We start from the raw sequence: 24586 nt of genomic DNA on the forward strand, positions 1-24586 counted from the left end.
TCACCGATGTAGTTGTTGCAAGACGGTTGACATCTAGATTGCAGGGCATGCAAACAGATGGCAAGAAGGCGCCTTGCTCTGCTGGCTGAGAGCTGCTGGGCTTGAACTATCTCGTGTCTGGCTGACTGCTAGTGGCTGGAACCTGTCGGCGCGAGTTGACAGGGCATCGCGTCGCATCTCGGCTGGCCCCTGTTTTCATAATTTTCCTTTTGTTTTCGCGTGAATTCTGCGATTGCTGTGCTCAAGCCCAGCTCATTTTTTTAGCTCGGAAAGAAACCAGGAAAGGGCTGGTCGGTTGGATGGATGGATAGATAGATGTAGAGGGAGGGCTGGATGGCTGGTTGTTGGCTGTTGGCTGTCGCCTCGCCCGCCCGCCCGACTCAGTCTGAGGCCTTGCGTGTCTATTCGTCCCCCATTCTGTGATTAAGGCAGACAAGTTGCCAGCTTCATGCGGTGCCTTTGTCAGAAGAGACCGAATTGGCGGCGCTGATTCTGTCTCGCTGTGACTTTTTTCTCTGCCTCTCCTGCAGCCTGTCAACTCAACGCTGTCACACAGCCCTACACTCACGCTCACACTCACGGCCTTGCCGAGCAACGCCCGCTGTTCCGCCCAACCTCCATGGCCTCCTAGATTTTACCTGACCTGACCTGTTCGTGTCTTTTTCCTCGCGGCGTCATCTCCATCGTGCTTCGGTTCTCTCTTGTCTCATTGTCTTCATCCATCCATCCAGCTGCGAGCTCGGAGCTTCCCGTTGGTTGCCACGCTAGACAGCTCAGAGGGGAGGCGCATCCATCCTGGCTAGGGCTTCTCTCGCACGCTCATCCATCTCTGCAGGCCCCGGCGGAACGATCTCAAATTCCTATACATTGGAGCTGGATCACGGACCTCCTTACTGTCTCATTCGATTTCGCACCAATTGCAAAGAGCCTTTGGATAGTCGCAGCTGCTTTGCGTCTGTTACAAATCACGCATCATTCGCGTCATCCCATCCACAGCAAACAGGCGTCAACTCCTGTGGCAGCCATAGACATCAAAACGAAGCAACGCTGCTCATGGCGTCCGCTCGACGCGTGATATAGTTGCTCAAAAGGACGTTTCATCGAAACCTCGAAGCTCCGGCATCCAAGATTCAAGTTGATTCTCCAAGCGGTGGGCCTTGTCGTAAAGCAAACGTTTAGAACGGCCCCTTCTTCTTCGCCTCTCTTACAGCCGCGTTCCATCCATCTTCGGCGAGAACCCGAAAAGCACTACCGTCCGCAATCATGTCAGCGTCATCCGTCGCAACGCAAGGTAAGCCTGCTTTGACACTCGACGTCAATCTCGGCCCTTCCGCTTTCGCAGGCATCGGTGGTTCTGGCACCAGCACCACGCCACGTGCCCACCAGAACGCCATCAACAACAAGATTCACAATCAGATACACGCGTCTACGTTCGGTCCACAGGCCGACTACACGTCCAACAACGATCGCGCCTACTCGCACGATGACTTTGAGCAACAACCGGACAATGGTGGCTTCAGTAGCGACGAAGATGCGCAGGACGTCTACGCCGCTGCAACCAGCAGACTGAAGGCTGGTAGCTCGAGCGCTGGCGCCAGAGCCACCCGCGACGATGCTCACACGGCAACACGCGCTCAACTCCATCAACACAACCTCAACCGAATCTCTGATGCTTCTGACTACAATCAGCGTGACAGCGTCGATGTGTACGGTCAGGACGAGTATTCTCAAGACTCGCAGTACCGCCACCATCAGGTGGCAGACAGCATTCACGACGAGATGGTCTATGAAGATGAAGAGGATGGCGATGAGATCGAAGATGACGAGTCCGACCTCAGCTCTAGTCCCTCCATTCCAGACGAAAACATCGACTTTGACCTCGTTTACGCTTTGCACAACTTTGTCGCGACCGTCGAAGGTCAGGCGACCGTCCACAAGGGAAACAGTCTCACGCTGCTCGACGATAGCAACAGCTATTGGTGGCTCGTCCGTGTCCTTCGCACTCAAGAGGTCGGCTACATTCCCGCCGAAAACATCGAGACTCCCTTTGAGCGTCTCGCTCGTCTTAACAAGCACAGGAACGTCGACCTCACCTCAGCCACCGACGACGATCACATCCAAGTGCCAGAAAAGATCTTCACCAGCCATCTCGTCAAGGCTAGAAATGCCACGGGCACCGCTGGCGTTTCGCTCCACTCCGGCAAGCTCTCTGCTCTCTCCCGGCGTGCACAGGGTGCTCCAGCTCCTCTGACCAAAGAGCAGAAGCGTAACAAGCGGGGCGTCATCTTTGGTCCCTCGACCTATCTCGAGCACAGCGGCGACGAGTACTCTGATTACGACCATGACGGAGAAGAGCATGACTTGGAGTACGAAGAAGATCCTGACGCCGTTTACGATGACGAAGATGAGCTTGGCGCAGAGGAGGCAGGAGACGACAACGACGATGATCAGGACAGAGACGGCCAAGACCACGAACACGAAAACATCGGCTTCGACAAGATGGAGCCTGATGATGGTATGGAGTGGGATGCGCAGGAGGCCGAGCGCATTCAACAAAAGCACCAGGAAGTCCTGCGTTCCAGCAATTCGGAGGATCACCAATCTACATCAATCCAGCAACAGGCCGCCGAAGCTCAGCAACAAATCATATCGCATCCATCGTCGCAACAGCACACCAGAGCACTGACTGTTCCGTCACAAGCATCTGCAGAACAGTCTCACTGGGCCAACGGCCGGCAATATCAGCAACAAGCACCACAGGGCTCCAGACAGCAGCAATATTCAGCCCAGTATCAGAATGATGACGATGCATCCACCAATGCTAATGGACGATCATCGATATCATCGCATCAGCTCGCCGTTGCTGGCCCTAGCTACGGCCCATTGTCAGCTGGTAAACTCGGCCCTGGTGAGCACGCGCGCACTGCATCAGCAGAACGTTCCGTCTCTAGCATTCATTCGAACGGCTCGGTTATCTACGATGCCAACGGCCGTCCTACGTCCATCGGTATGAACAGGAACAGTAGCTCCAGCAGCAGCAGTAGCTTCCTTCCTTCGCAGATTCAGCGCGAGCGTGCCAATTCCGATGCCAGCGCCAATTCGACCGTCCTCGCAACCGATGCTTCCTTGTCTTTAGACAAGGACAAGCGCAAGAGCAACCGCAGCAGCAGAGGTAACGACAGCTACGATACGAGCGACGACAAGGCCGGTAAGAAACGTTCGGGCGTCTTCAGCCTCTTCTCCAGAAAGGACAAGAAGGATCGCAAGAGCGGTAACTTTGACGATCGAGACAGCAACTTGGGTATCAGCTCCGAGGATGGCTTTGTCGCAGGCAACGCTCGTGGGCGCAGCAGCCCTGCTGCTGGTGCCAACCCTATCAACCCTGCAGTCCAAGCCGCCAACGCCGGCCTTCAGCCTGGTCAGAGTATCGGCATGGGCCGTGCCGTCCAGGAGCGCGACCGCGCCACTCAAGAGGCATATGTGAGACAATTCTTGTCTCCCCAGAACAGCAGCGTCGAGCCCTCCCCTGTTCCAGGCTCGGCTGGCTTCGAAGACAAGAGACGCATGCCACGTCCTGGTTCCTTGGTCGGCCCATCAGGCTCGACGCCTATGCTCAGCGTGCTCCGCGTGTTTGCCGGCGAGGGCGTCGACTCGGACTCGACCTTCAAGACGGTCTTGCTCAACGAAAGCACTCGCTCCATCGATCTACAGCGTCAGGCTCTGCAGCGCTTTGGCGTCGACCTGCATGCCATGGACCAGTACGTACTGACTATTAAGCGTCTCGAAGGTGATGAGCGACCTTTGGACGAGGACGAGCATCCGCTTCAGCTCTTCAACACGCTTACCGAGATCCTTCAGCAAGGCCAGGTGACCGTGCCTAGCGTCAAACGGTCCAGTGTTGGCTCCATCTCATCCATCTCGTCCAATCTCAGCACGCATCCAGCCATCGCTCGGCTCGGCAACGACTTTAGCGATGACCACGCGGTCAAGTTCTACATCAGCAGGCGCGATCGACTACAAGGCTATGTTGATCTCAGTGGCAATCACAGCGTTGACGTGTCGGGCCAAATTGCTAATGTTTCCGACCTTTCCATGTCGCAGGACAACAGCAATCCGACTTCATTGAGCCTAGTAGGTGACGAGAACGCCCCAAGCAGCCACTCTTCGCTGCTTACGGGCGAGACGACTGAGACGGTCCAGAGTCCCACCGCACGATTCGCGTTACGGCTCGTGATCTACGCCTCTGATCTTCCCGAAGGTGTCGTCTTTGATCCGCAGTCGAACGCGCTAATTCCTGCTGCTACGCTTCGCGAGCGTATGTCGGATCACCCAGAGACGTTGACAGAGTCCAACTCGCAGCATCGTTTCCGCGAAAAGATCCTCACTTTCCCGCGCAACACGACCGTTGCCGAAGTGGTTGAGGAAGGTCTCGACCGATTTGGAATCGCAGAAGGTGTTGTGCAAGGCGGCGATGACGTTGAAGATCGCCCTTCGAGACGCAAGAGCAGGCTTCACGTTAAGTACGGCCTTGCTGTGCAAGCAGCAGATGGCGAACGCGCATTGACGCCCACAAGCAAGGTGCTGGATGCTTACCCTTCACCGCCTGCATTCAAACTTGGAATTGGCAACCGCAGATCAGTAGACGGAAAACGTCGCAGCATCGATGCGGCTGCCTTGTTGGGTGCATCTGACGACATCGGTGCCAACGACCCGGTGTTTGTGCTGCGGCAGATCACACATTACCATTCAGGACCTAAAGCCCCTCGACAGATGACCAACACGGTTGGCGCAAGGGCGCACAGCCCCACGGACAACGTACTTGCTGCGGTGCAAGAGACTCGCCAAACGCAAGGGCAGCCACATACAAGTCCTCATCTTGGCGAATCTAGAGACGTCTCGCAGGCTGCCCAAGCTCTGCCCAACCCCAACCAAGGCAAGACGCCGCAGGAAATCATTGCAGCTCAACGAGCCGCAGCGGCAGAACGCAACGCAGCTGTGTTGGGAGCTCAACGCAACACGCAGCAAGGTGTCGATGTCGTGTTGACCAACCAAGCGCGCATCCGATCTTCCAAGCTGGGATCGTCGAACAAGTTCCGCTATTCTTATGTTCCGGCGGACGGACAGGAACGCGATATCAGTGCAATTATTGAAGAGGTCATGAAGGACCAGATGCAGTTATCGTACGATACGCACACAACCTCGTCGGTGGACACGGGCCTCAGTCCGAGAGACGCAGAACGGCCAGCGTATCGCAACAGGAGGATGCAGAGCGATTTGACGGCGGATGACTACGCTTCTGCGCGAAGTTCGTCTGGTGCCGACAGCCCGCTCAGTCTGGACGAGGTCGATTTTGAGGTTGGTGCTTCCGATGGGGTGGACAAGCAGGTGAATCAAATAGGTGCAGCGGATGCGCGAGGCGATCTGTTGGATACGTTGCTGCAAGCCGGTCCACAGTCGGATGCGAAAGTCAAGGAGAAGATCAATGCGGTGCTGGATCGCGTGCAGACGCCGACGATGTCTTCGACTGCTGCACCCTCAAGAGAGTTGACACCGAGCGGCGTACGCTCGGATTCGGCAGCAGGCGCATCGACGAGCAGCAGGACAGCACCGGTCGTCGGAGCTTCCGCAGCAGCAGCAGCGGCGGCGGCGGCGGCGGCCACGACAGCAACCGTTGCGCACAACAAGCAGCTCTCTATCGGATCTGAGTTGTCCAACTCTCGCGACACATCTAGCCCGCTCACTGTCGGAACGAGCTCTGCAGCGACGCACGCGACTAACACGACAGGGACGATGCTGACGCCGCTGTCGACATTTGTGCCTGCACGCCAAGCGACGGGGATGCGATCCGCCTCTGCGCCGAGCCCGGGCACAAGGTCGCGATCAGTGACGCCGTCTACCTACCCTTCCGTTGCGGCGCTCTCCTTTGGAGCGGACGACGCGTCGCTTTCGCATTTGTACACAATCGTTGATGCTGCGGCACGCCGGGATCCACGCAAACGGCTGCTCACGCATGCGTCCATGTCGTCGATATCGTCGGCCTCTCCGATCCTCACCCAATCCGCACTCTACGGCAGCGTCAGTGCTGGCTCGAACTCGCGTCCGGGCAGCAAACTCTCTACGCACGCTTCGAAGCTGCATTCCCTGCTCATCGATGAACGTGACGCTCTGAAACCAGAACCAGGCGGTCTGTTCGCTCCCGCAATGCCGTTCGTTGAAGACAGAAAACTCAGAGAGGCCTACACTGGCATACAGAGACAGTTGGGCGATATCGACGACACTCTCGACTCTCTCTTGGCTGACGTCATTCGTTGGTTCTAGCATCGCTCTCCTCAGTGTTTCCGATATCTTAGCGTGCTTCGTTCAACCAATCCAGTCGCTTCTTCTCGTCTTGACCGTCCGTCCGCACTGTGCTTACCTATCCTTCGTCCATTTTGGCTTCCACTGAGCCTCACTCGCCAGCGAACATCGCAGACCAATCCACAAACACATGTCATTCGTGTTCGAGAAATGCAAACAATCTTGTTCAACATTCACCAATGCAGACTCACGATACCAGTGAAAGCATCCACGACCAAGATGCTCGCAACCAAACATGTAGCCAGGCCAAACGTGAAAGGAGCGCATGTAGTTTTCATCACGCCTCGAGTGTTCCGCCGAAACCAGAAGCGCTCACAACGCCAAGCGCCTCCTCCTCCTCCTCCACATCCGCCTCCTTGTCCTCACCCTTCTCACCTGGCCGCTCTAACCTCTCGGCCATCGACGTGGGCAGAGTAAACAACTCCCATCCAAACCTTCTTCTCACCCTCAATCTCTCCTCGTCAACGTCTAACACCGCACTGCACAGCAAGGCATCCTTGACCATGCCCAGATCCGCCGTTATTGCCAGTACCCGCTTGAACCCTGCCACCACCTTGATCTCGACCCACCCTTGACCGTCCATCTTCTGCCTGAGGAAGAAGTCACCCTGCAAGTTATGTTGCGAGAAGTAAAACTCGATCTGTCCCAGTAGCTGTCCCAAGACGCCAGAGGGCAGTGGTGCGCCTGTCTGCGTCGTCGTGTCGAACAAAAACGCCGGAGGCCGGGCGTAGGCATTGTACGGTAGCCACGACGCAGGAGGCGGCGCGTTAGACGAAAGCATCGGTGTAGCTACGCCGGACGGGCCATAGAAAAGCGGCGGTGGCGGCGGCGGCGTTGCAGCGCCGGACGGCGCCGAAAACTCGTGCACAGCCTGTGGTGTGCCACGCGGCAGAGCGTGCACTTTTGGGGAAGATGCCACAGAGCCACGCGGCGAACTGCGGTTGGTGATGGGCGTAACAGCACCAGAAGAGGATGGAGCGCTCTTGGGCAATCTAAACCCATTTGGCTGTGGCTGTGGCTGTAACGATGAAGAGATGCCGTTGGGTTGCGCGCGGAAGTGGGTGCGTGTGTGCTGCTGCAGCTGTTTGGACGGCGACTCGCCCCGTGCGATTGGCGAAGACGCAGCAGCCGAGGTCATCTGCGTTTGCCCAGACCCTGCGGTCGGTTGCGCGGACGCCTGCTCCGTGCCCGACGAGGCTGCTCGACCGGTCGTCGTTGACTTGGGCCCCGAGTCGACCTTGTCACCCTGAGACACTGGCTGACCGCGAGATTCGGCCGACTTCGTGCTTGTTGTAACCTCGGCCGTAGCACCCCTCGCTTGTGCCTTGTCCTCCCCTCGAGTGGACTTCGCTTTGTTGACTCCGTCTTTCTTCTCGTTTTGGGTTCCCTGCTGTGTCTGGCCAGAGCCCTTGTTCCCGTCCTTGCGCGGCTGCTGTTTTTGCGGCTGCTTATTGCCGCCCTTGGCCCCCTTAGGTTCAGACGTAGGTCGATTGGGCTTGGCACCCGAAGTCGACGCCGTGTGCGTGATTTCGGGTAAGATGGAAACCCATTGCTGTTTTCCTTTCCTAGCTCCGGCGGCACCTCCAGCCTGCTGTGGACTAGCGCCGGGTGCAAGTCTGACTTGCAACTCGCCAAGCGTCTCATACAAGCTCTTTGGTGTCTTTGACTGCGTCTTAGTTGACTCCACCTTATTATGATCACCAGTGGCGGCTGGTGACCTCGCCTTTTCAGTGGGCTTCTTGCCAGCATCTAGCGGGCTAGGCCAATTGTTGACGTCTTCGAACGGCGGCACGCTGGCGGCAGCTGTCTTTGCTGAGCCTTTACCTTGCTTTTGTTGCTCCGCAGGCACACGTGATTTCGAGCCGGTTACTTTCTTGGTCGGCGAGGCATCAGCGTCACAATTTTCAGCTTTCTCGTCCGTAATAGCCTGTTTCTGAGATGCCGTGTCTGCAGAGTATTGCATCTCGTCGCTTCCGCTGCCAACGCCGTTTGGAGCGACCGAAGCAGGACTTGGCGCGGAGTTGCCGTTGTCGTCATTGGCAGAGGCAATGTTAGCAGTGCTCCGAGAAGCTGCACCCTTAACTGCGTCCCCCGACGACGGGGCGGCTGTAGTGTCTTTACCAGCATCCGCTCGGTTTTGCTGCGACTTGTTCCAGACACTCTTTCCGACGCCCCATGCTGCCGCCACAGCACGTTCTGCCTTTTTAGCCGCCTGCGCTTCCGCTTCTTCGCTGAGCGCTGACGCTCCGTTGGGTCCAAAGCCACCAAAGTTGGGCATGTTCTGGCCACCATTCAAAAGATGGATTCTGGCAAGCCACGCATCGTCGTCCTCGGTTTGGCCGCCTTGAGCACCACCGTTCTTGAGAACCTCTTCAATGGCAGATGCCACCGTCACAGGACTTCCGGGGATGTCATCGTGGCTGGGCTGAGGTGCGGAAGAAAGCTGCACTGACAGGGCCGAGGAGGGCAGCACTTGAGCCGCTGCAGTCTGGGTCTGCGTGGAAGCATTTGCTGCTTTGGCTTGCCTTGGGAAATCATCCACAGCATCAGATGGCTTGATCTTGTCGTCTGCCTTTGACTTTTGCGCCTTGTTGCTCGAGCTAGGTGATTGCGACGGTTGGGTCGAAGCAGACTGCTCAGCTGGTCTGTCTGCAGAATCAGCCTCTTCAGCAGAATGATGGTCGGCAGTGGCAGTCTTAGGCGAAGATGCGACTTTGACTTTGGGTACAGTTGTCGACGCGTTTGTCTTTTCCGCTGTCTGCGCTGAGGCTGGTGGTGTGGAGGGCGTCGCCGAGGTTGACGATATTGGTACGGCATTTGACGCACGGCTGGTGGGTTGAGTGGCCGGTTTAGAGGATTTTCGGTCTGATTGACTAGAAGTGCTCGAACCTTTTAATTGACGCTCGTTAGCTTTCTTGGGTTCGGTGGCTGGTTGTTTGGACTTGTTGCCAGCGGCAGCAGCATTTGACGCTGCCGACGTCGAAGGTACTGGCGGTGCCTGCTTTTGGTGCGCCAGCGTTGATCGACGCTCTCGTTCCTTCTCGGCCTCGCGATCGGCAAGCTGCTTGCGACGTGCCTCCCAGACATTGAGGGTAGGACCGCCGCCGCCTGCGTTGGGGATAGCGATTGACTCGGCGGAGGCAGAAGTCGTTTTGGTGGGCAGCGAACTAACAGATGCATTCGATGCGCTACCAGAAGCAGCAGCAGCAAGACTGACAGGGGACGGGCTGGATAATCTGCCCGATGGAATGACAGCAGCACTCGACGACACAGAGGAAGAAGGAGGTTTGATGGCGTCCTTTGCAACAGCGCGAGTGGCGAATCCAGAGGAGGAAGGAGGATCCTGTTTTGTGGTCGAGGACGACTTGGAAGCCTGGCGAAGTCGGTCAGCATATGATAACTGCGCCTTGCCAGTGGAAGAGGACCAGGCTGACATGGCGGGTGGATGTGATGCGGCGAGCAGAGAGCAACCTCGCCGACTTGCTTGCTACTCGCTCCGCCCTTTTGCAACGAGTTAGTGGACTGCTTTTGCGCAGAACAAAGACGTGATTGAAGCTGTCGTTCAGAAGGAATCCAAGCTGAGACAAGCTGAGAAGCAGGGATGTCGGGACTATGATCGGACGCTACTTCCCGGGAAGAGCATGCGAGCTATGTATTTCTGGAGTGCACAGTTCTGGAATCGTGCGCTGATCACCAAGGAATCAAGTGAAGCTGCGAAGATGTGAGCGACGAAGAATCGAGAGTCGGGTCTTCCAATGATAATGTATGGCGGTAGAAGCACGGCTTCCTTAGGGTTGTGGCTCAACGCAGGGGCGCAAGCAAGAGGAGACAGAAGCGATCGAACGATGCAGAGATGGACGGATGCGTCAGGGAAGTGCGTTGAGATGCTGGGTGCTGGGTGTGAGAAGCAAACTTGCAGGCGTGGAAAGGATGCGGTTGAGGCTCCAAAGACAGCGCTGAGCAGGCCTGACCAGATCACTCGACGGAAAGGGAGGAAAGCGGGGGCAGTGTGAAGAGACACTCCGATGGCTTGAGAGGGAGAAGAGAGGGGGGTGGGTGTGATGAGGTCCAGAAGGATCGTGGGACCGGAATGACGCCGCAATCACGAATCACAGAATGTGGTGGGGATCCGAAGGACGTCTTGCGTGGTCGAGGCTCAGTAATGACACTCCAAGCGTGAAGAGTCGGTCCCGATCCGATCTATTACTGTGCTGGAAGCACACAAGTCCGTCACTCTCGGAGCAGCTGACTGACAGCTGAGCCAACGGCCGACAAGCTTTTAGCGTTTACACCCACTCACTCCTGATTGACTCACGACTCACGGCTTGTGAGTCACAAGTGAGTGTCGGTGTTGGTTTGGCCAACCAAAGTCCGATTCGACCTTCTTGGAGGCCCGATTGAGCTTCACATTTCACAGGTCACTATGACCACGCATCACGCATCACGCCCATTCGTGATTCGTGGTTTGTCTAAAATGTCAGATCTCTTTCTCCTACATTCAGAGTATTGAGGCGTGTGGCATCGTGGCATGTTGGTGGGCCCTGTCCGTGGTTCCGTGGTTGTCTTGGCTAGCCCCTTGCATCAAACTTTCGTAGACAAGTCGTGAGTGAGTGAGTTCCTGCAGCTCAGTCAGACGCCAGGGGCTCTCCAGACACGATCTGCTATGCTGCAAATGCCGTGTTCGGCGTGGTAGCTCTCGCGTACCTGCAAAAGGTTGTCGAGCTCAGGCCTCGTGATGTGCATATTCACGATTGTACCTTCCCAGGAAGCTTTCTTGATGCGAGACGAGCGAGATAGACGTGCCTGAGCCTTGCCTTTTAGTTTCTTTCCTTTTTGGCCGGTCTTGGCACTCACTGCTGGATGACCAGCTTTCGCTTCGCGGGTTGCCCTCTACTCGTGACTGACTGTATCACCACAGTCACTCACTAGCACGACCCCAAGAATTGGCCTGTCGCCAATGGTGTAGCAAAGAAGCGTCGATCGCTCAGCTTCATCCTCTTACCTCCTGCACACCACCTGCACCTCCCGCCGACCTCGCACTCTCTTACTCTCTCCCACCGTCTATTTCAAGCGTTGCTAGCATCATTTACAGACCTTCCGAATCGTACAACCACTGTCCTTGCTCTCATAACAAAGTTTTTGTGGGTGCCAGCAACTAGCACTGAATAATCTACTACCGTCGCGAAAGACATACACGGCCGGTCCGTTCGACACATAACCTTATACGCATCTAGGTCATTGCCGCTGTGAGCGCTCATCATCGCTGCTTTAGCCTCAATCGTTTGACCAGCATGCTAGCTTCGACGCGTTGGATTTGCGCTCTCCTTCCACTTCTAATAGCAACGCTGATCGTTGTGGCCGGGCCACTTCCCTCGTACGATCCAGCCGTCCAATCTTTGACCGAACGCAACTTCACCAGTGCCACCGATACCGGCATGTGGTTCATCGAGTTTTTCTCGCCTCACTGTGGCCACTGCAAAAGGCTGGCTCCTACATTCCACGATATTGCGGATGACAATCGTCATCTCGAGGACTCGTCCAACTTCCACATTGCTCGTGTCAATTGCATTGCACAAGGCGATCTTTGTGCGCGCCAAAATATCGACGGCTATCCATCGCTCGAACTCTTTTCCAATGGGCGCTGGAGCGAAAGCTACGAAGGCGGTCGCAGCTACGAGGAGCTCAATGCCTACATTCAGGCCAAAGCAGCTGATAATCGCAAGCTCATGGCCTTGTTTGGTGCTGCGCACCATTCCTGATGCTTTGCTGACGTGGCCGCACAGACTTCTTCATATACCTAACCCGCCCACCTTTCATGATTAGCTAATCTACTCAATTGCATCCAACTTATTTCACTCGAATGACTTGGCACGATATGCGCAGTGACGGACTAGTTTATCACCACTTTCACAGCCAGATGACTGATTCCGCTTGGTGGCTGCTGACGGAGCAAGATTGACAGGCATTGGACCCAATAGTGACCGCCAGATCAGCAATATGGGAGGGTCTCTGCCAAGTCAGTGCCGTCAAATTTGTGTTGCTTGGATCGGATCAACTCACTATACTGAGCAACCTATGCTTCTCTCTCTGTCTCTGTCTCCTATCCAAACATGCTTTCAGATGCTCACCGGTGCGGCGTCACAACATTTCATAGCCCTATGCACGATGCATGTATGCGGTTGGTCTCTGCGATTCAAATCAACTAACTCACCGATGAGACCTAACATCTGAGAATTTCGCACCATGGACCGTGGGGCGGTCTGGGCGTTCACGCTTGCTCCTGCTCCGTGCATCGCGATTCATGATTACGACTCAGGCTGCCTCTTTAGCTCTCCCTCGCGCTTCTTTGTTCTGGGTCCAGTCGTGAGTCAGTCACGACTCTTGTCGTAGCTCTTTACTGCATTCGTGATTAATTTAACTACTCCACAATCTAGCAAAAAGGCTTATCCACAACATCGTGCATATCTATCCTGACGTGTGACGCTCATTTGTCACCATCATCTCAGCTGGGATTCGTCCAACTCCTTACTCTGTTGCTCATCATTACCGCTCCAATTTGTAACTTGCTCTGGTACATCAATTGCAACGAGCAATCATGGCAGCGCCGCTCTACACCACAGCCTCTGGCCAGCTGTATCACGCTGGTAAGATTCTCATCGCAACCGTTGGTCTTCCCGCCCGAGGCAAAACGCATCTTTCGCACGCCATCGAGCGATACCTTACATGGCTTGGTGTCAAGTCGGGCGTATTTTCACTCGGTGACCACCGTCGCAAGGTGCTTGGAGGGGCTGACAAGATTCCAGCCGACTACTTTTCCACGGGTCCCAAGAGCGAAAGTACCGAAAAATTACGCAAAAGCATCCTCGATGATTTCGACGACACTGTTATAGACTTTTTCTTCGAACAAGGTGGACAAGTGGTACTGTACGATGCAAACAATTCGGTGCAGAGCAGAAGATATGCAATTCGCGAAAAGTACGGCAAACTCGGGGTGCATGTCATGTTCCTGGAGAGCATCTGTACTGATCCCAAAGTGGTCGAGGCCAACGTGCGAAGCGTCAAGCTGAGCAGTCCTGATTACACCAACTGGGACCCGGAAAAGGCGATGCAGAACTACTACGAGCGTATCGCAGGACACGAAAAGAGCTACGAGCCAATTGAAAATCCCAGCTTCCCATACATCAAGCTTATCAACGTAGGAGAACAAGTGGTGGTCAACAACATCCAAGGCTATCTGCAGTCGCGTATCGTTTTTTTCTTGATGAACATCCACAACCGACATCGAACCATCTATCTCGCTCGAGCGGGCGAGGCGCTGGTTGAGCATCTGTACAAGGCCGATGCGGATCTCTCTTCGCTTGGTTGGGATTACGCAGACGAGCTAGCACATTTCATGCTCAACCTGCGAAGGAAGAAAGCTGGTCTTGCGCCTATTGAAGCAAACAGAGATGGCGGCGCAGCGAGCAAGGACAGTTTTATGGAGCAGGACAGCAAGGCCTTCGAAGTATGGACCTCGCAACGACGTCGTTCTTCGCACACTGCCTATCCACTCGCCGAGGCGGGGTACAAAGTTATCGAACGTTCGCAGTTGAGCGAGATGAATCCAGGCATCGTTGATGGTATGACGGTCGAGGAAGTCAAGCGACGCTTCCCCGACGAATACGAACGCAAGCTGCGCGAGCCTTACTCTCACCGTTTTCCGCGCGCTGAGTCGTACCACGACCTATCGGTGCGTCTGGAACCCATCATCTTTGAACTTGAACGTACGCGCAACGATGTGCTCATCATCGGCCAGTCGTCCGTGTTACGTTGTCTCATTGCGTACTTGCAGGGACTACAGCCGCACGAGATTCCAAGCATTCAAGTGAGGGAGGGGCAATTGATCGAGATCTTGCCCCAGGCCTATGGAGTCCAGACCGAGGTGCACGAATTTTGGGATTCCGTCGCTAGGAGAAAGGAGCGCGATGCAGCTTTTGACGATCTCGGAGAAGAGGGTGAGGATAACACGGCCAAGAAGACCTTGGTACACATCAATGAGATGGTCATGACCAGCGATGGAACAGCGGCAACGACGGAAGGAGTTAAGGGAGAACGAAATTCTAGTCGATCGCCTGCGAGATTGCAGTGGGCACAGAGGAGGAACAGTTCGGGTAAGAGTCCAGAGGGAATCAGAGCTGACAGAGAGGCCATTCGCGAGTTGGAAGCTCAGCTTAGAGATAGTCAGATCAAGCAACACTCGGAACGCCCGAATTTGTAGTACTAGGACGAGCCGAGCCGAGCCCTCTTGTACACAACACGGAAGTTTCACGCACACTGGGCAGACTGCGACATGAGGAAATTTGCAAGGTTGTTTGCGCTATGATTTGACTTTACTCTTCATCATCAGAGTCTTGAGCGAAAAAATCATCGCCTTTGACACCTCCAGCGCCCGCTGCATCCTCGTCGCTCTCGTCGTCATCATCACTGATCGGCTCTTCGTTCTTGCGCTTATTCTTTGTTGTTTTGTCCGTCTTCTTGGCCATCTTTTGCTTGTTCTTTGCCTGCGACGTCGTCGGGGTGGTTCCATTGCTACTTCCGCCAGTACTGGTCGCCAGCTTCTTCAATGTACGATGTTTGCTACTCAACTCGACCTCCACCTCTTCGCTAATTTGTCCATCATCGATCGCCTTCTTTACTCTCTCCAAGTGCTGATATGCCATCTGCCTGCTCTTGTCTTTCTCCTTTGCATCTGGTGGACTCGGTCCTTCCTCCGCAGTAGGGAACAACGCCACGTACCTTAGATCAGCAGGGTACTGCATCACATATTGCAACAACTCTCTCAACCACCTCAGCATTTTCGTCAGCTCCTCTTTGGACATCTTGGACTCCTTTAATCGCTGATTTCCGTACCCTTCATCATCATCGTCGCTCGCTTCACCTTCTGAATCCAAATCCTGCGCTGCCTTGTCGCTGTTCAGCCGTGCAAGATTACGTTTACATCTGGCGATGCGGCGCACCAACTTTTGCCTCTCGACAAACTTGACTCGATGATAGCGAGATGCTCGAGACTTTTCCACCTGTTTGCGAGAGGCAACCTCCAGATCAGACTCGAGAGACTTGAGTCTGCGTTCGGCTTCGATCTTGGTACCCGGCGCGAGGTTGGGTTTAGCAAGCAAACGCTTTGTCTGCCGGATAGATGCCTTGATTTTTGATGCACCGGGTAGACTTGAGGACGAGCCTGATGGGTTTGGCTTTTCGAAGCGTGGCTTCTTTGAGGTATGCTGTGATTTGGATGAGGGGCCATTGGAGGTCGTAGGAGCGGATCGCTTGTTATATGGTTTAGCACCGGTGCGGGAAGGTGAGTCGATAGAACTTTCGCCCCGAACGGCACTTTTGCCTTTGCTTTCCTTTGGCATTACGAGCTTGGTGGTCTTGAGACTGTGACGAAAGTCCTGTCGATGATATGCCGTCGGAAGACCTGGGAGTACGGAGATTGAAGAAACTGTCGACAAGATCAAGGGTCTTTCAGAAACGTGGAGCTTTTCTGGAAGAAGGAAAACTTTCTCTGAAAATCACAATTTTAAAGATGTGGAGAAAACACGCCCGATGGCCTCCCGATCCCGATCCCATTCATTCGTGATTTGTTCAGTGACGGAATTGGATGCGGTTACAGAGCTGTGAAAAAGCGAGGTGACCGCCGATGACGCAGTCAAGAGTGGATCTGCATACAGCCATGTGAGAATCCCCTTCCACAAAAGACATGGCATGGCTCGGCTACATTCGCGGCTCACGATTTGTTGGGAAGGGTGGTTGATGTACTCACGACTTAGCAAGCTCGCTCTTGTGGACTTGACAGATCACTTTGAATGCACCCTTCCCTCCATCATTCATCCTGCGTTACAAGTTTCAGAGAGAACGCGACGCTCTGGCCGTCGAGCATGTTCGGTGGCATGCTACTATTCAACTACATGACTAGCCACTGAAAACGGAGTAGAATTGTGCCGCGTCTACATCCCCACCTCCTAAACACGGTAGGCCTTGTTCTACATCTTCAGTCTGAGACGAGTCCACGCCACCATGGCTTCCATCTTCCGGCGTCGCCAGCAGCCAAATCCGGCTTCGTTGTCTATATCGGACAATGCCGAACAAGAAGTCGTCGCAACCTCTTTTTCTACCCCACCCTCCGCACAGACAGCGCCGCAAGTCGGGAGATGTCGCACTGTTCCGCCAGCCGGATCGTCCTCGGGCAAATCCAACGTCAAAACCGCATCCAAACGTCGAAGAAGTCTCGGCAACATCCTATCCCCTACCCTGTTTCCACGTACACCGGAAGAAGAACTCGATCCGCTACTCACCGAAGACTATGTCGAACCGGATCACATCGAAGCATTCCGTGAAGCGCTAGCCGCGGACCTTGGTCAGCAGGAGTACCAGCCCTCTTCCTCCGCACACATTACCGGCTCGACATCCTGGAACGTATTTGGCTACGGTAATGCAGCCAAATCCCCTACAGAGACAGGTCAGCCGGCGGAGCCCAAGTCGTCAGCTATGACCGAGCCTTCTGGTACACGTGCTTCCAATCCTCGAAAAGTAGGCAGGATCGCTGCTGCTTCCGACTTTGCCCCGATCAACGAAAAGATCGCGCGAAAGAGCCGAAACAAACGCCGAGCGGTCGATTCGGGCACAAGAGAAGGCTTTGTCTTCCACACGCTCCGGTGGCCTTTCCTCATCAGCATATTCATCGTCATCAGCCTCGAGTTCCTGCTGTATGTGCTCGTCCGCCAGCTCGTGAATGTTATTGAGTACTCGTTAGCGTGGCGAGGCAGAAAGGGCCAGTTGCGCAAACGCATGCGCTCAGCATCCAACTACGCGGATTGGAAAGAAGCCGCTCTGGCGCAGGACGACTTTCTCGGCTACGAAAAGTGGAAGACAGAAGACGGCAGCGGCTTCTACGATTGGATCTTGGTCAAGAAAGTAAAATCATCCCTCGAGAACTTCCGGGAGAAAGACGATGCCGAGAACTTGCTCGGAGTCCTCGACCTCTGCTTGCGAAACAATTTCGCCGGTACCGAGAATTTCCGTCTCTACTCGGAGACGTACTTCGGCACCAAGTATCTGGTGGAGAGCTATCTCGCCGAGATCGAGACTGCACTGGAGTACATCGAAAAAACGGACAAAGTGTCGCTCGAGACCAAGCGCAGCTTCTACCGCACTGTCAGCAAGAACCTGGGACGTAGCGCGCTGTGTCTATCAGGCGGAGCAAGCTTTGGGTACTATCACATCGGTGTCGTAAGAGCGCTGCTCGATGCAAATCTGCTACCGAAAGTGGTGACCGGCACGTCTGCTGGTGGCCTGATTGCTGCGCTGACTTGCACGAGGACCGACGAGGAGCTGAGGCAGATGCTTGTTCCTGCACTTGCAGATCGCATCACCGCGTGCGAGGAGCCATTCTCGGTGTGGGCTCGACGTGCTTGGGCTACAGGAGCGCGTTTCGACACTGTTAAGTGGGCTGAAAAGGCGAGCTTCTTCACAATGGGTAGCATGACGTTCAAAGAGGCGTACGAAAGAACGGGCAAGGTGCTTTGCATCTCGGTGATCCCTGCCGACCGCCACTCGCCCGTCAAGCTGCTCAATTACGTTACTGCGCCCGATTGCGTCATCTGGAGCAGTCTGCTAGCGTCAGCTGCTGTACCTGGAATCCTCAATCCAGTCTGTCTGATGCAGAAGCGAAAAGGCACCGAGGAGATCGTTCCATGGAACTGGGGCCATCGTTTCAAGGATGGAAGTCTCCGCGTCGATATTCCCTTGCAAGATTTGCATGCCCTGTTCAATGTTAATTACCCGATTGTCAGTCAGGTCAATCCGCACGTCCATCTCTTCCACTTTGGCTCCAAGGGATCGCCCGGTCGCCCGACTGCGCATCGAAAAGGCAAAGGCTGGCGTGGTGGCTTCATCCTCTCGGCTTCGGAGCGAATCCTCAAACTGAACCTGTCGATGAACTTCAAGATCCTGCGAGACCTCGATCTGCTTCCTGCCATCTTGGGTCAGGACTGGTCGAGCGTGTTCCTACAGAGATTCGGCGGTGCTGTTACTATCTTACCCAAGACGAGAGCATGGGACTGGGTGAGGATCCTGTCGGACCCGGATCGGAAGGAACTTGCACGCATGATGAGCGTGGGCAAGAGTGTCACGTTTCCTAAACTACACATGATCGAAAATCGGGTTCGATTGGAACGCGCGATCGAGCAGGGAAGAAAAACTTGCAGGAAAGCCGTTCGAGCGAGCCATGAGAAAGTGGATCGTTCGCCGGCCAGCAACACAATTCAAGCGTTGCCTACGATCGATGGCAGATCGAGGACGAGCGGCGAGAGCGTCTCTCGACGCGGTGTTGGTCCCAGAAGCGCCACCTCGCTACAGAGCGACACGGACAACGACGATTTCTTCACAAACAAAGAAGTGTTGGGATTGACAAAAGTGGCTGGATCGTCAAGGAGGGACGGGCTGGATGACTCGGCTGTGGGTACGCCGAACAGTGTGGGCCACTCGCGCGAAGACGTTTCCTCGCCAGCAAAGGGCGATTGCATGTCCAGGCCGAAGCCGTATCCCACCTACTCGAAGTATCTCATTGGTACACACAACTCAGCGTCGCGTGCAAGCGGAGATCAGCCACAGGAAGAGGCTGATCGAGCAGTGCGTGAATGGCTCGACCGCTCGCAGGAACACAACGGCATTGCAGACAATGGTCAGGAAGCAGCTGTCGATGGAGACGACGATGTGCAAGGTGCAAGTCAGCTACCGTCTTTCTCGGTTGAGATGCAGTCTGGGGGTACGCGCGGCAACGGAGTTCAAGGAAAGCAGAGGATGCATCAAGCGAGTTTCGGTTCGTCGCCCATCCACTACAGGCTAAGGACTTGGCACGGAAAGAGCAGACACAGCTGGGACGACCGAAGTCAGGATTTCGGTGACGAAGACGAAGAGCCGATCGACCAGGATGATAGAGGCATTTATGAGAGTAGCAGTGATGAGGAGTCGGGTCCTGCCGACAGCTGAGCGGTGCACACTTGGCTCGTAACGGTAGTACTTTGTCATTATTCGCTGTTGGAAGTCAAACATACATGCGCATTCAATGGGTACCTTGCATGCTGTCTGAGCTGAGTATCACTCGTGAATGTACGACAGTGACCGGAGCAGTGAAGTTGAGGGCTGGGGGTGGGGAGCTGGGAGCGGGCTAGGATATGGCATACAGTTGCGGTGTATAGAAAAAGTACCGCGCGAGAAAGAGCCAGCAGACTCACACTCACACTGTTGACTCACGACTTGATTTCGTGTTTCGGCAAGAGCCTAAATTCACGATGGTGAGAAGTTAGCGGTGAGCTCACTGACGACTCTGCAAGAAGAAATCACGAATCGTGATTCGACGGGCGCCCACAGCCAACGCGCACGCAGACGCTTGCGGTCCGTGCCCAAGCCGCACTCACGACTCACAACTCGTGACTGCCACGTCGATTTCTTGGTCGACTTGGATTTCAGATTCACGACTCACGATTCACGATTGGTGCTCGTCGATTGAACAAGTTGGATTGAAACCATCACATACAGTAGGCCTCAGCTCGCGTGGTCAAGATGAAGTCTATCGTGTCACTCACCACACTATTCACGCTGGTGGCTGCTCTAGCAGTGCTGCTAGTAAGCATGCCGTCGACAGCTTCCACCACCGACCCGACGATCACGCACAAGGTGTACTTTGACATTTCTCACAACAACAAAGACATTGGGCGTATCGTCGTCGGTCTTTACGGCAAAGATGTGCCGAGAACTGCTGAGAACTTCCGTGCTCTTGCCACGGGCGAGAAAGGGTTTGGTTACAAGGGCTCCAAATTCCACCGTGTGATCAGCTCGTTCATGATCCAGGGCGGAGACTTTGAACGCGGAGACGGCCGAGGCGGCTACTCGATCTATGGCGGCAAGTTCGACGATGAAAACTTCAAGTTCAAGCACACCGGACCGGGCATTGTATCCATGGCCAACGCAGGACGTAACACCAATGGCGCTCAGTTCTTCATTTGCACCGTCAAGACAAGCCATTTGGACGGAAGACACGTCGTCTTCGGTAGGGTCCTCGACGGCATGGACGTCGTCAAATATATCGAAAAGGTTCCCACGGGCTATGGCGATAAGCCGGTTCACGATGTCCTTGTCAAAGACTCTGGTGAACTGCCCGTTGACGCTGACGAAAAGGTGAAGGACGAACTCTAGACCCCCCTTTTCCCCCTCTTCCACCACAGAGCCTCATCACCCGAATTCTGCCGCCCTCGAACAAGCCTCGCTCGGCACTACTCGTCCTCTTCGACAAGAGCAGAACTACGCTCGATCTCATTTTCCACACCTCACTATCTCGTTGCCCTACATGTCCTTGGACAGCATTTATTGAAATTCAATGCCTTTTGGTTTTTTCTCTTTTCGGTGTGATCCCCGCCACGTCTCGCATGCCAGGCCGCGTCGAAGGACAACCTCGCAGCAGCAACACCCGCAGTCCAAGACACCTCTTCAGGTTCCGACAAGACACGCTCGAGTGATGCCAACAATGGGGTCTCGTTCGTATTGCTGCTGCTCATCCTGGTCGGTGTAGCTGCCGCTGCGTGCGTGTGGAAGTTGGGCGGTGTGGAGCAGACCAAGGTGCACTTGAAGAGCATCATGGAGCAGGTAAAAGGAAAACTTGGCGGTGGGGTTGGGGCGGGTGGTGGAGCGTATAGCCAGGTGGGTGCGACGGGGCTGCCACGCTAGTTGACGGATGGACATTGCTGAAGGCAGCTGGGACTCGAATCGATTGGTGCATAGCGTTGTTTCGATTGTGTCTGGTGTGCGCTTGTCCGTGCAAAATCGAGCGTATGAGAGCGATTCAAGTCAAGACGGATGCGGATGCATTCGCGTCTTACGACTGCCTGGCGTCTTGGTCATCGTACATCTCGATCATCTCCCTCACCGCCCTGTTCGGCCTCCACCATCTCAACGTCAAACTGTTCAACACGACGCTCGTACTGCTGAACGCCATAGCCAGCCCGCTGAGCGCGGGACCCAGTCCTACACCCACCGCAACCAGCGCCCCTGCGGCCACGGGTATCAGGCAGAGATTGAAGACGAATGCCCACGCGAAGTTGGTCCAGATCTTGTGGTACGTCGCGTGCGATAGCGACAGCAGCAGAGGCAAAGAGAGCAATGGACAAGTGCGGCGAAGAAGGATAAAATCCGACGACGAGTGTGCGATCGAGCTGCCGGATCCGAGCGCTATGCCGAGCGAGGCCGAGGACAGGGCGGGCGAGTCATTGATGCCGTCTCCGACAAAACACACGATTCGCTGTCGTTGACCGGTCCCGCCTGGCCACCATCGGCGTAGCCGATTCCATGTTCCGAATGATCCGCGTTCACACTGCCGGGCGCGAGAAATCTGCAGCTTCTCCACCCATTCTTTCTTCTGAACCGGCAGCACTCCCGCTACCACTCGAGTTTGCGCAATCCCCACCTGAGCAGCAATCCCTCTAGCCGTAGCCTCATTGTCGCCGCTTATCATCCACACTTCGGCACCAAACTTTTGCTCCAGATGTGTGACTACCCAACAAGCTTCGGGCCGAATCACGTCACTCATCGCTAGAGCGAGGCTTATCTTTCCAGCTTTGCTGCATGATGATCGAAAGCCAACATAGACAACACTGTTGGCGGCGGCTGACCATTCTTTCTCTGCGATTTTGATCGATTCGTCGATGCAAGTGTAAGCTCCGTGCATCTCGTCCATTAGCCTTTTGTTGCCAATGAGAAGCAAAAAGCTGGATTTCGGATCCTTGTTTGACTCGAAGGTGGCTCGCAGGCCCTTGCCAGCTACTTCTGCGACCGCCACGAGCTTGGGAAGCGACGATTGAGCATCGGCTGTAGACTCTGATCGTTCCAATTGTGCAGCGATGAATCCACGCACAGCTCCTGCGTAGGGATGTGTACTCGACTGCTCCACTAGGTCCATACACCGAAGCAGCGTCTCTCGATCCCAGCCTTGTTCCGTCCTGTTCGCTTCACTCGACTCGTGGAAGGGCGGAGCAAAGCGGAAAGACGTCACTTTGACAGCTTCACCCCTGGTGATGGTTCCCGTCTTGTCAAAGACCATTACGAGATCGGCACTGCCTCGAACCGCTGCACTTGCCGCTCGGAACGCCTCGCCTCCACCGTTAACCAAGATACCGTGCTTGGAAGCTAGACCGATCCCCGCCAACTGCGATGTCGGAGCAGCAAGCCCGATTCCACATGGACAAGCAACTAGCAGACAAGAAATGCCAAACTGCAGCGCCCACACGAGCTTGGCGCCCGGTTCTGCGTAGTGCGGCACATGTCTCGACTGCCAGCTCTCGCTCAAAACACCCGTATAGAGCAGCAACGTCCACAATAAAAAGACGAGCAACGAGAGGTAGACAATGATGGGTACGAACACGCCCGTGATCTTATCTGCGAGTTGCGCGATGCTCGCCTTTTTGCCGGCGGATTCTTGGACGACCTCGAGAATGTCATCGATCATGCAGGAGCCTGGAAGGACACCGACCTGAGCATAGATGGCTGTTGGTGAGACATTGATCGTTCCAGCAAAGAGCGAGTCGCCGATCGCCTTGCTCACCGGTCGAGCTTCACCGGAGAGACTGCTTTCATCCAAAAGCGCCTGTGCATCTTCGCTGCCAGTTGGTGTACCGGCAAAGGTACCATCCAGTGGAGGTGAGGCACCGCAAGGCACAAGTACGTAATCGCCGATCTCGAGCATATCCACATCCACTACTTGGGTCTTGCTCTGGGCTAAAATCGATGGATCCAGAATGAGATATGCCGAAGACGGCTTCATCTTGCCCAAATCGGCCACAGCATCGCCTGTTTTTTTCTTGCTGACCAATTCGAGTGCTCGACCAAGCAAGATGAAGAAGACGAGGAAGACGGATACTTCAAAATAAGTCATGCCCATTTCGTCGGGTATCGAGTCGTCGACCTGGCTTTCGTTGCTATAAGAGAGTGTTCTGCTATTCGATGAGTGCGACGGTGGGCGGAAAGCATCAAGGATGAGAAAAACCAGCGAAGATGTATAAGCAATGAGGGTGCCGAGCGCGACAAGGACGTCCATGTTTCCAAATCGTAGGAAACGATCGGTGTACGACCGACCTCTTTTCCACACTGAGGACAAGCTACGCCATGCTTTCTTGAAGAAGATGGAACCGACACCAAATTGGACAGGAGTCGAGATCAACCACATGGCCACTTCGGCCCTGGTAGCGGATCCGACTACATACTGCGAAAGAGAGCGACGTAATGGATGATTGGATGACAGTAGGGGTGCGATCATTGAGATGACTAGCGAAGGGACGACGAAGAGCGCAGTGATGCTGAGTCGGATCAAGAGATCTCGGAGCTCCTTACGCGCCAACACTGCGGAGCGAGAGGCGAGCGACGCGGGCGGCGAATAGCTAGCTTCGAAAGCGGGATCGAGCTTGTTGAGATCGGTAATGATATCTCGCAAGCGGATCTTGGAGCTCTTCCCAGATGCATAAGAAAAGCTGATGAAGGGCTTAGACAGGTTGAAGGCTTCCAGATCCTCCTGGTTGATGTCGATATCGGATGGATGACTTTGCTGTTTGTCTTGGAAATATTTATGCACTTTTTTGACGCAATGGTGACAGAACATGCCTTCCATTGTTATACGAACTGATCTGTGCTGCGAGCTGCCGTCGTCGCTCGTTGATCTAATTTCGTCCTGCGGTATGAAACATTTGCTTTGAACATGCTCTACGCTGATCAACTCGGCATCAAAGCCGACGTCTTCAATCTCGCTGACTACTTGCTCTAAGCGTTTCTGCACGTCACTCTTTGCCACTGAGCTGGTCAAATCCGTCGAGAGCTTGACATCTGCCGACTTGGCCATGAGATTGATCGAGATGTTGAGGATCTTGACATGGCTGTTTGGATTTGTCTCGTCGGAGTACGCTTTGAGGGCTGAGCTGATGCTCTGTACACAGCTTGCGCAGGTCATACCTTGAATCGAAATTTTGCCGATCCAATGAGGCGCAAGGTGGCCTTGTTCTAGGGGCGCCGGTCGGGGCACTGGACTTGTTTTGATCAATTGTGCTTCGAAGCCTGCGTCTTTGATGGATTTGAGGACCTTGTCAACTGCAGAGGGATGTGTGGTCACAGTAGCAGAGGCGGACATCACATTGACCTGTAGCGAATCGAT

General features: G+C 54.8%; 8 protein-coding genes across 8 annotated transcripts in view; 5 read left to right on the forward strand and 3 right to left on the reverse strand.

Moving 5' to 3' along the window:
• Positions 1-1263: 1263 nt before the first annotated feature.
• Positions 1264-6318, forward strand: UMAG_01012 (uncharacterized protein; the record flags this gene model as incomplete). Its single annotated transcript, XM_011388690.1, has 1 exon — positions 1264-6318. The coding sequence occupies one exon, from the start codon at positions 1264-1266 to the stop codon at positions 6316-6318; it is 5055 nt and encodes a 1684-aa protein (XP_011386992.1).
• A 316-nt stretch (positions 6319-6634) lies between these two features.
• On the reverse strand, positions 6635-9793 carry UMAG_01013 (uncharacterized protein; the record flags this gene model as incomplete). The annotated part of the gene is made up of 1 exon (XM_011388691.1): positions 6635-9793. One exon carries the CDS (start codon positions 9791-9793, stop codon positions 6635-6637), a length of 3159 nt encoding a protein of 1052 aa, XP_011386993.1.
• Positions 9794-11648: 1855 nt separating this feature from the next.
• UMAG_01014 (uncharacterized protein) lies at positions 11649-12116 on the forward strand (the record flags this gene model as incomplete). Its single annotated transcript, XM_011388692.1, has 1 exon — positions 11649-12116. One exon carries the CDS (start codon positions 11649-11651, stop codon positions 12114-12116), a length of 468 nt encoding a protein of 155 aa, XP_011386994.1.
• An 836-nt stretch (positions 12117-12952) lies between these two features.
• UMAG_10797 (uncharacterized protein) lies at positions 12953-14614 on the forward strand (the record flags this gene model as incomplete). Its single annotated transcript, XM_011389065.1, has 1 exon — positions 12953-14614. One exon carries the CDS (start codon positions 12953-12955, stop codon positions 14612-14614), a length of 1662 nt encoding a protein of 553 aa, XP_011387367.1.
• Positions 14615-14726: 112 nt separating this feature from the next.
• On the reverse strand, positions 14727-15752 carry UMAG_01016 (uncharacterized protein; the record flags this gene model as incomplete). The annotated part of the gene is made up of 1 exon (XM_011388693.1): positions 14727-15752. One exon carries the CDS (start codon positions 15750-15752, stop codon positions 14727-14729), a length of 1026 nt encoding a protein of 341 aa, XP_011386995.1.
• A 661-nt stretch (positions 15753-16413) lies between these two features.
• Positions 16414-19386, forward strand: UMAG_01017 (uncharacterized protein; the record flags this gene model as incomplete). The annotated part of the gene is made up of 1 exon (XM_011388694.1): positions 16414-19386. One exon carries the CDS (start codon positions 16414-16416, stop codon positions 19384-19386), a length of 2973 nt encoding a protein of 990 aa, XP_011386996.1.
• Positions 19387-19959: 573 nt separating this feature from the next.
• Positions 19960-20592, forward strand: UMAG_01018 (putative cyclophilin b; the record flags this gene model as incomplete). Its single annotated transcript, XM_011388695.1, has 1 exon — positions 19960-20592. The coding sequence occupies one exon, from the start codon at positions 19960-19962 to the stop codon at positions 20590-20592; it is 633 nt and encodes a 210-aa protein (XP_011386997.1).
• Positions 20593-21268: 676 nt separating this feature from the next.
• UMAG_15056 (uncharacterized protein) overlaps positions 21269-24586 on the reverse strand; it is a gene marked incomplete at both ends in the record, with an annotated part of 4469 nt that continues 1151 nt past the window's right edge. The window contains one exon of the mRNA XM_011389212.1: positions 21269-24586. Coding sequence (XP_011387514.1) covers positions 21269-24586 — 3318 coding nt within the window.

The sequence above is a fragment of the Mycosarcoma maydis genome, chromosome 2 (genome assembly GCF_000328475.2).
Source record: "Mycosarcoma maydis chromosome 2, whole genome shotgun sequence".
NCBI lineage: Eukaryota > Fungi > Basidiomycota > Ustilaginomycetes > Ustilaginales > Mycosarcoma > Mycosarcoma maydis.